The 15,349-nt window shown below is 35.8% G+C and overlaps 7 protein-coding genes and 1 non-coding gene across 7 annotated transcripts, besides 1 other annotated feature; 4 read left to right on the top strand and 4 right to left on the bottom strand.

Moving 5' to 3' along the window:
* The window catches only part of PDP3 (Pdp3p), a gene marked incomplete at both ends in the record, with an annotated part of 994 nt that extends 913 nt beyond the window's left edge, over window positions 1–81 (bottom strand).
* Window positions 1–81: a sequence feature (Short protein (Kpol_1050p104, EDO19244.1) was converted to a misc_feature.).
* A 1,367-nt stretch (window positions 82–1,448) lies between these two features.
* Window positions 1,449–3,542, top strand: Kpol_1050p103 (uncharacterized protein; the record flags this gene model as incomplete). Its single annotated transcript, XM_001647051.1, has 1 exon — window positions 1,449–3,542. One exon carries the CDS (start codon window positions 1,449–1,451, stop codon window positions 3,540–3,542), a length of 2,094 nt encoding a protein of 697 aa, XP_001647101.1.
* An 889-nt stretch (window positions 3,543–4,431) lies between these two features.
* Kpol_1050p102 (uncharacterized protein) lies at window positions 4,432–5,043 on the top strand (the record flags this gene model as incomplete). The annotated part of the gene is made up of 1 exon (XM_001647050.1): window positions 4,432–5,043. One exon carries the CDS (start codon window positions 4,432–4,434, stop codon window positions 5,041–5,043), a length of 612 nt encoding a protein of 203 aa, XP_001647100.1.
* Window positions 5,044–5,236: 193 nt separating this feature from the next.
* Window positions 5,237–6,700, top strand: Kpol_1050p101 (ammonium transporter; the record flags this gene model as incomplete). The annotated part of the gene is made up of 1 exon (XM_001647049.1): window positions 5,237–6,700. The coding sequence occupies one exon, from the start codon at window positions 5,237–5,239 to the stop codon at window positions 6,698–6,700; it is 1,464 nt and encodes a 487-aa protein (XP_001647099.1).
* A 301-nt stretch (window positions 6,701–7,001) lies between these two features.
* On the bottom strand, window positions 7,002–7,075 carry Kpol_1050trna4. Its single transcript has one exon. It is a non-coding gene; the product is annotated as a tRNA-Asn (tRNA).
* A 2,196-nt stretch (window positions 7,076–9,271) lies between these two features.
* On the bottom strand, window positions 9,272–10,996 carry RRP9 (ribosomal RNA-processing protein RRP9; the record flags this gene model as incomplete). The annotated part of the gene is made up of 1 exon (XM_001647048.1): window positions 9,272–10,996. The coding sequence occupies one exon, from the start codon at window positions 10,994–10,996 to the stop codon at window positions 9,272–9,274; it is 1,725 nt and encodes a 574-aa protein (XP_001647098.1).
* A 310-nt stretch (window positions 10,997–11,306) lies between these two features.
* Window positions 11,307–14,012, bottom strand: CTF4 (chromatin-binding protein CTF4; the record flags this gene model as incomplete). Its single annotated transcript, XM_001647047.1, has 1 exon — window positions 11,307–14,012. One exon carries the CDS (start codon window positions 14,010–14,012, stop codon window positions 11,307–11,309), a length of 2,706 nt encoding a protein of 901 aa, XP_001647097.1.
* A 417-nt stretch (window positions 14,013–14,429) lies between these two features.
* COG2 (Golgi transport complex subunit COG2) lies at window positions 14,430–15,200 on the top strand (the record flags this gene model as incomplete). Its single annotated transcript, XM_001647046.1, has 1 exon — window positions 14,430–15,200. The coding sequence occupies one exon, from the start codon at window positions 14,430–14,432 to the stop codon at window positions 15,198–15,200; it is 771 nt and encodes a 256-aa protein (XP_001647096.1).
* Between the last annotated feature and the right edge of the window lie 149 nt (window positions 15,201–15,349).

Here is a 15,349-nt window from a genome sequence, read left to right as displayed (position 1 = left end):
CTGAGGAAACACTACCGCTGGCCACGGAGGGAAAGACCCCACTTTGCACAAAACCAGATCTCCAGTCCTTAGATTCCCCATCGCTTCTATAATCTTTGTAAAGGAATTGCCAGCCTAACCTGTATTAACTCTATCTCAAACCTCTTTAAATCAAAATTTATCCAAATCTTATTTGAAGAAGTTTCCCACAACCACTATTTCTTATAATCTTAAAACTACCGGTGGAACCCTCACCTCTAGCTATCTATCTATCTATCTATCTATCTCTCACTGACTCTCAAACAACTGAGATTGTAAACAAGTACCGAATGTTAAAGCCAAATATAATCAACTTCTATTTAAATATCCTTTGCCAATCGTTGTAACTTGCTTGTTGTATCTATAAAAGTTGGGATGGTTTGATCTTAAAGAAGATCAAAATAGTGGAGGTGCGGGTAACTGATACGAGATCTCGATTGGAATGAAGATGCTCATCTTCATTCTATAAGCAATGGCATTAGACGTTGGTATGACAGTCCAATGTGTCAGGGAATCGTATATTTGAATCCATTGTTATATATAATTCATTGAGTTTCTCGTTGGAAGGGTCCTTTTATCATTAGATCTCTCTGATTGAGAAATGTACTATCTAGGAAGGGATATCTTCATGCGAACTTGGGTATCCCAAACAGCAAGGGATTGATAGAAACTACATTCTGATAGGCTTCTCCCACATATTACATGATCGTTGTGGTTCTAGTCTATATTTCTGAACTTACAACATTGGCGGACGTCAGAGCATAAGAATGTGACACGGGTCATCTATACCCTTTTTTGGTGTTTCCTTCACAAGGCCCACTGTTCAATTTAGGACTAAATCAACATCGGTTATTTTACCCATTTCACCATCATATCTCCCTTTCTCTTGCTTCCTCCTTCCTATATACCAGTACTTCCTTCCAACTTGATTCATTCATTTATTCATCCATCGATAACATTAATTAATGGACCGTTCAAATGTAGAGGTCTCTCGGAAGATATAAACTAGGCCAACTACAAACAATGGAACCGTCATACCTCAGTAGTCACACTATTTCCTTATCTACAGTCCTAGTCTTCTATCGTTTTAACCATCCCAGGATCGTTTCTTTGACATTGTTTTATTCTTAAGGCCAGACACTTTGATCTGATATAAAACTGGAATGAAACAATTTTAATACAAACTGATTTGAACAATAGTTGAAGGTATATAAGGGATTAGATACCAATAGATGTGGTATTGGAAGGTCGAGAGTTGGTGAATTAGTTGCTGATAATGGAGATCTGCTGGTATGTCCATTGATTAGATTGGTTGCAGCGTTACAATATTTTTTTATTTGGTATTGTCTATCACTATACATTTTTTGGCGTTGTTAACACATACAAAGTTGAATATATTTGATAATTGAAAGGTTGTATTGAATTGGTTTATGAGTAGTGACTGTACAATGCTGGAGGCACCTGTGACACCATGTCGTAGTGGTTTGTTGCATGGCAGTAGGATTCCTTCTCCAAGGTTGGATTCAAGTTCTCCTTTACAGTACAAGAGACGTAATAGTAGTGGTATGATGATTGCACAGTCACTAAGAATGCATGATGAGTTGAATGAACGACATCAGGATGGGAAGGAAAACATCAGATTGACCTCTTTTTATAAGGAAAAGATCATTGAATTGAATAAATTTCAAGAGGAATTGTTTAGAAAAAAATTTCAATTGGATCTATTAAAGGATGAATTACTAAAATACCAAAATAATAAGGACACGATTGATTTTAATTTTGATACATTAAATAATGAGAAAGTTTTGAAAGAGCAAAAATTGAAGCTTCGAAATGTTGAAGAGACAAAAGTGGAATTTGAATTTAAAGAGAAAAGAGATTTTTTAAGACAAGGTCATGAAATTCATTTAAAGCAAATGCAGAGCGATAATATTTTTGAAATTAACAAGTTGAAAAATAGAAGTCAAAGCAAGTTACAAAGACTTAGAGTTTTACAAAATAAATCGTTTCATAATGAAAGAAATCAACTTCTGAATTCCGTCGAAGAAATTAGAAATAAGATCAAAGAGAACCAGTTTGAATGCAGTAATATTAAACAAAGTTGTCAAGATGAATATGATCAATTGAAGTTTGAGTGGTTAGATACATATCAAAATAAGTGGCGGGAGAATGTTCAGTACACTAAAAGCTTAAATACAGAATTGCATACTTTAGATTCTAAACATAAGAAGCTAATACAGGATCGAAATATTTTAGTCAACAAGTTGAACCAAAGTTCAAAGATACATCGTGCCAAGAAAGAAGCTGAAATCGAAGTTAAACAAGAAATCAAAACGAAACAAGATGAGATAGAAGGTATGAAACTAGAGATAAATTCGATGATAAAAGAGCGTGAGACGAGTATATGTAAAATTGAGGAACTTGATGGGCGATTACAAATTATACATGACAGTATTGTGAAAGACGAAACACTGCGACGCAAGGTACATAATCAAATTCAAGAACTTAGAGGAAACATTCGTGTATTCTGTCGTGTACGCCCAACTGATGATGATACCAATATTATTAAAGTTCACGGATTTGACAGTGACACAGGAACTCAGTCATTGACATTGGATATAAAGAGACCCATGACAAATGGGTCTGTTAATTTTCAATTCGATAAAATATTTAATTACGATGAAAGCAACCGTCAAGTATTTGGTGAAGTGAAAGAGCTTGTACAGAGTGCGTTAGATGGGCATAACGTTTGTATTTTCACTTATGGCCAGACTGGATCTGGTAAGACGTATACGATGCTCAACGAAGAAGATGGTATAATCCCAAGCACTTTGGATCATATAATTGATTGGACCAGTAGCATGAAAAAACTTGGATGGCAATATGGATTAAAGATTAAATTTGTTGAAATCTACAACGATAGGATATTTGATCTTTTAAATGACGGTAAGGGCAAGCACAAAGAGTGTGAAGTGCGACACGATGATATTGGACGACGCACAGAGTTGACAAATGTGATAACACGTGAGTTTCAACTAGAGGAAGACCTTATTGAGTCTAATCGGAGAGAGTTACAAGAACTGGTGCAAAGGTTGAATAAGGTGAGAAGGACGGCCAAAACTGCGATGAACAATCGATCATCCCGATCACATAGTGTGTTTATAGTTGAAGTTGAAGGTTTCAATAAAGACAGTGAAGAGAGATGCAAAGGAGTGCTTAACCTTGTTGATCTTGCAGGGTCTGAACGAATGAATCGGAGTGGGTTGGTTGATAAAGAGAGGATAGAAGAGACGAAACAGATCAACAAATCGTTGAGTAGTGTTGGGGATGTGATCCATGCGTTGAGGCAAGGAAGTGGTAGTTTGCATATTCCATTCCGTAATACTAAGTTGACGTACTTATTAAAGCATTCATTGCAAGGAAGTTCCAAGACGCTGATGTTAGTTACAGTCTCTCCATCCAATAGCTCTCGGAATGAGACGATGAATTCTCTAAGGTTTGCTACTAAAGTGAATGGTAGATAAAGGTATATATATATATATATATATAGTAACACAAAAGGGTACTTTTCACGTGACATGTTTGATTTATGATTGCGGTCTTTCCAGCAGAAGACCGACGGAAAACAAGAACAAGAACAAGAACAAGAATTGACTAATTGAGAAGTGTAATTGCAATGAGAACAGCAGCACATGACATACAGCGCCGTGGCATACAAACAGACCCGAGTCTCTTTCTTTTTTTGCCACGGCACTAACAAAATTGCGGCCCCTACACTCACACGGCACAGAGAAACCGTTCTTTAAACTCCACCCTTCCACCCCCGGCACAGGCCCACAGCGAACCCTTTGACTCATCTGCCCCGAGGATACAGATACGCACGCACGCACGCACGCACACGGAGAAACTAGTCCTTTCACAGCCCAGCGCCTGGGGGCCCCCTTTTCCGATTGGGATAAAAAACAAAATTCCCAGTGCCGTCTTGTTTTGGTTTTTCGATTCCCAAACAGCGGTCGTTAGATGTGACAGCACTTATCCAACCAGACCAATTCCCTATATACCCAAATGTCTCTTGTGTTGTCCTGTACTGTAACCCACCCCGATAGCCATTTTTATAATCTATCCATATCTAATCTAACAATTGATTATTGATTATTGTTTCTCTGTTTTTGTTTTTGTGTTTTGTGTTTTGTGTTTCTTTGTGTCTTGTGTCTCTTACCTTTACACTTTTGCATTCTTTTCTTTTTATTTCTATTTCCATTACATTACAGTTATTTATTTTTTCACTCTGGGCCTCCCTTGCTCCCTCCCTGGTCTGGCCCCCCGTCCACCGACACTGCGGTTTGGCTACTTCAACCTCGGGAAACCAGCCTAAGGAGTCAAGTCCATAAATTAACCGATGCCCTCTTAACTATGCATATTCAACTACTTTTCTCAACTGGGATATACAACAACTGCTACTCGCTATCTCTCTCTTTCTCTGCCTCTCTCTCTCTATCGGTGGCCACTTTGGACCTCAACCGACCTCACAAGATAGATTGCAACCCTACCACTCTATCTCTATCTGAATCGGCAACTGCAACTGCATCTGCATCTGCATCTGCATCGGCAACCATACCTATAGCCATAGCCATACTAATATACATATACATATGTATATGTATATGTATATTAGTATATATATATATATATAGGTTTTTGCTATGTTTCCCAAGCTTGCTCTTCTTATTCCCCATTCTTCATCTGCCTTCCACCCCCCCCCTCCTCCCATTGCAGGACTGGCGGTCAAATAATTCATTCACATCGATTACTTACCTATACTCGTCTTCTCTCCTCCATTGCCGGTTCTGGTTCGCTTTAGTTTGGTTTGGTTTAATTCACTTTAAACTCTTGTTCTTATCCTTGCTGGCAACAAGCATTCATATACTTCGCATCATTATATCCTTCCAATTCCATCCCAATTTGAATTCGAAATTAAAAAGTCAAGGCCACAACGCACACACACAGTTAGGATATCCATCATAACCAGTGAGTTATAGATATTTCATTGACTTCATTCTATCAATACAAAGAAGAAGAAAATAACTATCCACCAAATTAGTTGCATCCATAGAGTTACTGGAAACTCTACAGTGTGTCTCAATCCCCTTCCTCTCTTTGCATATTCACATTTGCAGCACACTCTACCTATCTCAATTACATCTACACTTTTTCATTTATGCGAGGTGATGGCTATCTATGGACGGAGTCCTACGATGGGGCTACAATAGCATTCATCATCTTGGGGGCATCCCTAGTGTTCATCATGGTACCGGGTTTAGGCTTCCTGTATTCGGGACTTGCTAGACGTAAATCGGCTCTGTCCCTGATATGGGTAGTCTTGTCTGCCACTTTGGTCGCAATGTTACAATGGTACTTCTGGGGTTACTCGCTGGCCTTTTCAGCAAGTGCTAAAAACAATAAATTCATAGGAAACTTAGACTCCTTTGGTTTCAGAAACGTATACGGTGGTGATCAAGCGTATCCCGAAATTGCATTCGCTTGTTTCCAAATGATGTTCATGTGTGTCACTCTGAGCATCATAGCAGGTGCTACTGCTGAAAGAGGTAGATTGCTACCTCATATGGTCTTCCTGTTCATATTTGCTACCGTGGTTTATTGTCCAATTGCATACTGGATCTGGGCTCCTGGTGGTTGGTGTTACCAATGGGGGGTCCTAGATTGGGCTGGCGGCGGTCCAGTAGAAATTCTATCTGCCGTAGCAGGTTTTGTTTATTCCTATTTCTTAGGAAAACGTAGAGAAAATTTATTGATTAATTTCAGACCTCACAACGTTTCAATGGTGACTTTAGGAACTTCCCTGTTGTGGTTCGGCTGGTTGCTATTCAACTCGGCCACTTCGTTGACCCCAAATTTGAGATCCGTCTACGCATTCATGAATACCAATATCAGCGCTGTCACCGGCGGAATGACGTGGTGTCTTATAGATTACAGACTAGAAAAAAAATGGTCAACGGTAGGTCTGTGTTCAGGTATCATTTGTGGGTTGGTCGCAGCAACTCCTTCTTCCGGTTGCATCACTCTTTATGCCTCTCTGATTCAAGGTATTATCTCAGGCATAGTTTGTAATTTTGCTACTAAAATAAAATACTATTTGAAAGTTGACGACGCGCTGGATCTATTGGCTGAGCACGGTATTGCCGGCATTGTTGGCCTAATGTTCAACGCCCTCTTCGCCGCTGACTGGGTCATCGGCATGGATGGGACCACTAGACATAGAGGTGGTTGGTTGACTCATAACTATAGACAGATCTATAAACAGATCGCGTATATTGCAGCTGTTGCAGGTTATACAGCCGTAGTCACAGCAATCATTTGTATCGTTATAGACAAAATACCTGGTTTACAATTAAGAGTAGATGAAGTTGGCGAGCGCAATGGTATGGATGAAGACCAAATCGGTGAGTTTGCATATGATTATGTCGAAGTCAGAAGAGATTATTATCAATGGGGTGTTGATACTGACAATAATTACAATAATTCAACTACTTCAAGTACAGAAAATCATGAATTAACTGAAAATGACGATCTGCCGCCTTTAACAGCTCCTGAAAACCCAACTTCATCATCAGATGAATCATCTGAAGAGAACAAAAACGAAAAAACTTTAAATCAAGAATAGAATTAATTTTTTCAACTTACTTTTATCTGGCATTCCCCTTTCATATAGATGGTACTTTAGTTTCCATCGACATTTGAACGTACGTTCCTTTAGCATTATATAATTATACTCTAAATTGATAGATACTTTAATATATTCATATGGTAATAATACTATTATAGCACAATTGTGCATTCAGTAAATTGTACATTTAGCAAATTAAATGCTTCATTCTTCTATGAAGCTTTCCCTTCAATTCTGCTAGGACAAAAATTATATATAGACTACTTTAAATATTTCGGGAAAAAGCAAAAAAAGTAACCGACCCCGGAGAGGATTGAACTCTCGATCTTGCGATTAACAGTCGCACGCCTTAACCAGCTTGGCCACGGAGTCTCAGAAGTTAGTGTTTAGGAATTTTTGGTTATATTTTTCAACAGAATAATTTGTCTTGATTTTTGAATTCGAGCAGTATAAACGTACTCAAAAGAAGTAGAAAATTGTTCAGGTGTTAACTTGTCAGAATTATGAGGTAACACGTGATCTAAACGTATTGTATTGTTTCAACATAGTTTAATACGAATGGATTGTAAGATCTATGACACCAGATAATAAGTGTTATTATCGTTCATACTTATAAAGAATAATAGTAATTACTATTTGAAACAATTGTATAGTATTGTATATTATTTACTTACTTTGTACATTAGAAGAAGGGAATATAGAACTCTTTAATTAATAAATATACTTATTAACAGTACTAATCTACCACCAAATAGACGAATAGAATAATTACCATAACAGCATTTATTCGACGTACAATTATTAGATATCTACAACTAAAGAATTCACAACAAAGAATACAGTATTGTATTATTTCAAGGTTACATTGTACGAACCTTGATAATGTCGGGATGTAATTCGTTACAATAAATGGTGTCATATTATCAATATTGCTATTTAAAGAGATCATTGTACATTATTGTATATTATTGTATATTATTTAGTATCTTACTTTGTACATAAAAGATATATAGAAATTTATTATTATTAACAAGTATATTTACTTTAACTTACAGATCTCCACCCTTAAGATCCTATAGAATAAACGCCTACCAGCCTTCATTCTAACGTATACCAAATTCAATATACAACTAAATAATAATAAAGGCCAAATAATACAGTATTACGACATTATTCATATAGGATAAAGAAATGTTACTTTACACGAAAGTATTACTGACGCTGAAAACTTTTCCAACAATGTATATAAGAAATGATGAGATCTTAATTGATACTTATCATATGTACTATATTCCCATGTGTATATTTTATACTTTAATACACTGGATCAATATCAACTTAAAAAAATGTCCTTGCAAATAACTAAACAATCTAATACTATTAACGATTCTGTAAAGAATCCGCAACCCTCTGATTCTCTACACTAATCATAACTACTTATTATGATTGCTGATCATCATTATTAATCATAAGTGTGTATTGTTATTTCTAATTATATCCTGATATTAATAATCATATTAATAATCCATTGAATTTGTAATATTGGATTATATATTGTCATCGCGGCAATGTCAAACATTGCGTCATGACAATATCCTGTGTACCTACCATTATATTACCTACATTTTAGGTCACAACAAAAATGTCCAAATATAATCAATGAATTCATCAAAAGATGAATCTGTTATAAATAATTACTTAAAATTAAGTGGAAATATGTAGTTTCTGAATTTTAGCCTAATATATTTAGTGTAAGTTATCGTAGCGATTTGCAGATTGCCAATATTAAAAAGATGTGACCTTTACACTGATTATTAATGAACCAGATGGCATAGAACGTTTCGGGAGTATTTGAGATCTGAATATAAATTAAATGTATATGTGACTTGTTTCGATTTATTCAATGCGTAATGTATTGTTTGGTCCGGAATATTAAATATTAATGTTGTAACCTAAAATGTATGGTTTACACTAATGGGTTTCAAGGTTATTAATATCACGTGATAAATGATATTTATTGCCCTAATAACATTAATCCAATTATTATAGTCATAAGCTAAGAGATAAAGGTTACATACCTATATCAGTCTTGAACAAATTAACTATTATAATAACTATACAGTAGTATTAAATATATAAAGATCTCTATCGTCTTCTGTCTAATAACAAAAGTGTATATCTTTACTTCAGGAACTATGTCCTTTATATACGTTGTATTCGCATTCTATTAGTGACGTTCTTATCATGAAACATGACAAAGTCCTCTGTCCTTATTTTATCATTTTTTACTTAAGCGTAATCAATACAGTAATATAAATTTAATATTTTGTCTTAAAAAGACATTTAATTATTTATGCCCATTCTCGATAGAAGGGCAAAAATTAAAATAATATCTTAAATACTCAATATATGACGGAAGATTTTAAGAAAATTCTTCAATTATATGGCACACTCGTAGTCCTCGTTTAAAAAAAATCAATCAAATTTAGGAGGCTAATTTGATAATGCTAATATGCATAAATATACAAATTTAAAATCTATTTCTATATATAGTCTATATAATGATTATTAAAATGACGTTTGATCAATAACTGCAGAGTAAATACCATTTCTAGCACCTGGTATTTCACCAACCCATCTACCTAGCTTGTGTTCTTTTGAGACACTCGCAAGAACTCTGAATTTTTCTCTGCCATGTTTACCACTTTCAACAACTTGGATCTTTGTAACAACACCTTTACAATTATTCAAATCACCCAAATGTTCGAATTCCCTTAAGTTTTCACTTAATTTCCACACCTTCAAGCTCCCATTCCAAGAACCGGAAATAAAAATATTACTGTATGGAATGGCATAAACTGATGTAATCCAATATGGTTTTGTAAGTTTATCTCCTTGTAGTTGACATTCCCTAATACTTGAATTTTCTTCACCTGACACTCTTAATGAATCTGGTTTAGGCAAAATACCGTGTGCTGCTCTTTGAATGGATAATGGCTTTTTCTTAGCTAATGACCATAAACATAAGTTACCGTTATCAGAACCGGTAACAAAATGCGAGTCGTCAATCATTGTAACAACATCAATACTACCTTCACCGTAAAAGGTTGGGGCTTCTGATTTGTCTGGGTATATGGTTTCACCGTTTGAACCTTCTTTTGCATTTTGTCTCATCCATTTCTTTAATAATTTTCCTGTATCTTCACCACCGTTGAATGTAAGCCTAGTCTCATCAGGAATCTTCCATAACATAGCTGTTCTATCTCTTGAACCTACTGTTACACATCTTTCCAAACCCAATGCAGAAATATCAGCAACTAGATCATGATGACCGTATAAGATTTCCAATTGTGAGAATTGGTTGATGGAAAATGTTCTAATTTTATAATCAGCACAAGCTGCATACAGTTGATCGGTATTCTTTCTAAATGCAAGTGACATGACAGCACCATTTCTATCCTTTGTTGGTATTACTTTAATTGGCGCCAAAGCTTCTGTACTCCATATGATTAATTTTTTATCTCTACCACCAGTTACTATGTATCTACCATCTGGAGATGCTGCAACGGTTAATATTTCATCATAGTGACCTTCGGTGGTATTCTCATATTCGTATGAACTTTTTGGCATGTATTTTTTACCACCTTTGGTATATTTCAGTTTTTTTGGTCTTTCATTAAAGTCAGTAACATCATATTTAGTTAGCTGAAGGTCCTTGCTAACTGTGTATGCAAATATTTTATTTTTATTCTTGGAATTTTCTTTTGTATCGTATTCAAATTTGTTAATTACTGGCTGGTAACAACTGATAGAGGTTAGATTCTTTTCATTAATTCTTGTAAAACTAGTCTTTGCTTCTTTAATTAACAACTTGTCGGCTATGAATCTGAATACACGACCTTGTTGTTCAGCAACATCTTGTTTCAATCTTGATGCAATGATATCTCTATCCAAATCCCGAGCATCAAAGTTGTTATAATTATCAATTTCACCACCTTTTTTAGCCTCTTCATCTTCATCTAAAGCGTCTGTCATTATTTCATTAGCTTCAGTTTTCAAATTTTCCAAATATTGCTTAGCCAATCTTCTTCTCTTATCAGCAGGATTTTCAGTTTCAAACTCTTCATCAGACTCAAGTTCCTCACCATGTGGAAGGTCTTCATCTTCATCTTCACCACCACTTTCATCTTCAGATGATGGATCTGTAATTTCTTCATCGTTATCTCTGCTAGCTGGAGCTCTATCTTCTCCTCTAGCTCTCTTTTTTTTATTCACAGGTGCGGTAGATGGCATTCTTATCCTACTGATGTTCCTATCAATGTCTTTGGGCTAAAACTAGTACAACTTTTTAAATATGTTTTGACTTTCTATGTAATTTGGTTACTTTAATCTCATCTCATCGCATCTCATTCTAAAATATTTTGAAATTTTTCATGGTCATCGTATACGAACAAAATATCCACATATTGAATAAGTGACTGGAAGCCAGATCACAGCTATAATGAAGCTCAAATGTATCGTATTATCAAGTATAGAATTATAAATATTCGATTAACCATTGACTATATATGCTTTACAAATTATTGAGATTTTTGTTTTTATTTTACTGTTGTTGCTCAAATCGAGCTTCTCTCAAAGTGTTGATTTTCTTTACAAGTGTCATCAATTCTGCTCTTTCTGAAATTTTCATGGCTGCATTTAGTGCTCTATCTTGTTCTAATTCCTGAGCAATTGAAAGTGCTTTATCTGAACTTTGTTCTGCACAGGCATCGGCGAATAATCTAAGTAATGATTTGTCGTGTTCTCCGGTTAGACCCTTTAATATCTCTCTTTCATTTCCGTATAGTTCACCATCATTATCCAAAGTGTCATTCAGAAGTGTTGATAAAACTTTAGCACGTAAATATTCTTCTTCTGCAGCCATGTTGACTGGAATTTCCAATTCTTCATTTCCTTCACCTTCACCATCTTCTTCTTCATCGTCTAAAATACCTTCTTCAGTTCTTAATTTCTTCTTGTTTTTGGTTTCTTGCAAGATTTGACTCTTTACCAACGTAGGAATTCTAACTTCAAGCTCAGATGGCAATGGTAATGGAAAGTCTGGCCATGGGTTTTTACCCTTTACAAGAATACAGTTTAATGTATCGTATGTTAATCCTAGTGGCCACACATGAACGTCGTTAGAGTCCTTGCCTCCTGACATTTTCCAGACTTCCATATTACTGTCGAGGATAGGTATCCATCTACTCTTCATTGCTGACCTCCACTTGGAGAGAATTAATAACACATTATCGTTACCAAATATACATGGGTCACCATAAATTGAGAAGAAGATACTCTTAATACCCATAGGATTGAAATGAGTGAAGTCAGAATCAAATGCGCGATCAACTTCAGGGTTTCCTTGTGGTAACATGATTGGAAGTGGGCATTCTCTTTGGAAGTATCTTAAGTTAGAAGGAGATTGTTCAAATAATGAATATGAGACACCATGGAATACCGAATAATGTACTGTAAATACTTTGTATTCATAGGCTGCCATACATACAATTGGAGACATTTTTTCCACAGAGATAGCAACACCAAATTGATTAAAAGTTCTTAAATACCCATATGAAGTCCCTATATTAATTCTTTTTGGAGTTGCAGTAACACAAGTGATTCGTTCACCTCTCTGCAATGGGATTGATTTAGTCCAATTTGCGTTGAGCGAGCTGTGTGGTCTATAATGTATTTGTCCTGTTTTGGATTGACCAAACAAAGTTCCTCTGTCATTTAAAGAGCAAATGTCGTATCCAAATAAATCTTCAAAATGATATTCACTGAATTTCCCTAAATCGAAGAAAGAAACAGTAACACTATTTTGGTCATTATTACGTACACTCACAACATAACCTATGCTATTCATCGTTAAGTAGCGTCTATCACTATTACCATATGGTGTTGCACCTGGGGAAATTGGACCATAATGGAAATTTGGTGTCCTTACAATCCCAGAGTGACTTCTATTGTTTGTTTGTTTATAATTTGTCGAGATATTATCTGGTCTTTTTGGAGCAACGTATCCTGCACCGTCGTCGTCATCTATGAAATCTTCTTCATCATCAAAATGATATTTTCTCTTGGAGCTTTCTTTCTCTTGGCCATCATCATTATTTGGATCACCTTGTTCTTCTTCATCAGAACCTTCACTTATATCGGAATCAACAAATAGGTTTGATCTTCCTGTTCCTTCTTTGCTAGCTTCTTTCTCTAGATTAGGAGTTGATTCTACAAGATCTTGAATGCTAATAACATCACCTGACCAAGTAGATAAAATAAGATCTAATTTATTGGACTCTTTTTGTACTTTCCATGTAATGTTAGTCAATTTATTTTTGAAAGTGTCAGTATAGATCACTTTTGCATTTGCCCAATCCCAAACTACCAATACGTTGTTTAAGTCAATACTAGCTATATAACTACCGTTCAAAGTATCGAATTGTAAATCAGTAAAATGAGATGGATATTTTGTAGAAGTAGTCAAGGTCCTCTCTAATTTATAGTCTCTAATCGAATAAACCTGAACGTTATTATCTTTGGAAGGCAATGCGAAATGCAAACCTGTGGGATGCCAAGCTGCCCTAGTACAGATTCTATTTTCGTCACAGAATTCTGGGTCCTTCACTTTCTTTTCTTCCTCATCGTCATCACTATCATCAATAGAATCATCTAATATAGCGTCTAATGCATTGTTACCCGTAGAATCCCTATAAGAATTGGCTGGAATAACAGATGTAATTTCATGAACCTTGTTTGGCTTTGTCGAGTTCAGTGAAAAAAACTGAACTACACCGTTTGTGTAAGAAACCGAAAGGATATTTGTTTGAGAGGTACACGATAATTGAGAGACTTGTTCCACCACTTTCACAGTATGTTTCTTTGGAGTCTCACCATCCAATTCAATCAGGGCCAACTCTAAATCATCACCACCAATGACAACGATCTTCCCAGAATGAGCCAAAGTACTGTCACGGATCGGAAGTGCAAACCTAGCCAGTAACTGATCCTTACCATTCTTAAAATTATACCTATACACATCACCCTCGACTGTGGTCAAGATGAAACTTGAATTAGTGTCGCAATGAACAGAGGTCAAATTCTTCGATGTCTCCAAAACTTCAGGTTCTTCCTCTGGCTTTTCAGTCTGCAAAACTTTAGCCAACCCACTCTTATTAGCCACACATAAAGTACTCCCATCACTAGCCAACGAAATTAAGGTCTTCCCACCACAATCAAATATAGATTTATCAATAACTTTTGGCGTCATATTTCAATTATTCTACAAACTGTATTCAACAAAAACTCACCCAATAAAAACCCCTTCTGAATGCAACAAAAGTCTAAAACACAATCAATGATCTCAATTGAACCCGATAATACCCTTCAGATACCTGATAACAACCCTATACACCCTTCTAATCCATCAAGAACTTGTATCTCACCTCATTAAATTATCACCAATTCTTATTTTATAGTCCATAAATTAAATGAATTTCATTTTACGCGTTTGAAAAATTATCATCACCACCATAGTTAAGAGAACAAGTAACTCAACTATTCATGTTTAAAAGATGAGATATAAGAGTAGAGTATTAGACAGGATCAGTGATCTAGAGTTAGTTATTGGTGCTGTGTGGTGCTGAAATCAAGGTTTGTTTGTTTTATATACGTTTTTCCGGTAAAGATGGGAGATGAAGAAGGGATGGTATTTGATTTGCCAACGTCAGCAGAAGTGAATAGGGATTTATTTGCAGAAGAAGTTGAGAATTTAAAGGGTGGGTATGATGATTTTGATGTTGATGAGTTTCTTATGAGGAACAACTTCCAATATGTGCAGTTAGATTCTTTGATTTCAGATGTATCTAATCTTTCTCGGGAGGTAGTGCAGGCATTACTGAGTCAAGTTTCAGATAGGTATGATGATTATATGAGTTTTTGCAAGACATTTGCAGGTGATGATAGCGAAACGATGATGGAATTACAACGTACTAGAGAGGATCTACATCAATTCATGTCGCAACTGGAACAGCTGGCCTCTAGGGATATCCCAAGAACAAAGGAAGTTGTTAACGATGCCATAGAGTATTTACAAAAAATTGATGAAATCGTATCGCTTTTGAAGACACATGAAGATTTAAAAGAGACTTTGTCGGTGGCCAAGCAATTGAGTGATTCCTTGCATCATCTATGTGGGAATGATGATATTGATGAAAAGATATGTAATGAGTTAACCGTCCGATTACATTCATTGGTTCATAATTCAAATAAACTTTTAGAGTCACTTTCAACATTGGACTCCCCATACGTGCGTCACATGCGTAACGAGTACCACTCACTGATACAGACATTCCAGATAGCATTGAAGCTTCTCACTGCAAGATGTCTAGAGGATCCAAAAAGATATCCATTGCTTTCAAAGACATTGATCGCAATCCTTGCGGAAACGAAAGCATAAGCTGGGGGAGGGAAAGAAACCCCCCTGTAATAAGGACAATACTGAACAGATCAATCTAGGGACTCAATTGCCAACAGAGCTTGCCATTTCAATGGCTAATCACTGGTCCATTATCGTCATTCTCATCTACTTTTATAGTATGTTAAATA

This window comes from Vanderwaltozyma polyspora, genomic scaffold (genome assembly GCF_000150035.1).
Source record: "Vanderwaltozyma polyspora DSM 70294 KpolScaffold1050 genomic scaffold, whole genome shotgun sequence".
NCBI classification, from domain to species: Eukaryota; Fungi; Ascomycota; class Saccharomycetes; order Saccharomycetales; family Saccharomycetaceae; genus Vanderwaltozyma; species Vanderwaltozyma polyspora.
The sequence above is the reverse complement of the archived record's forward strand: the minus strand, read 5'-3'. Positions and strand labels throughout refer to the sequence as shown.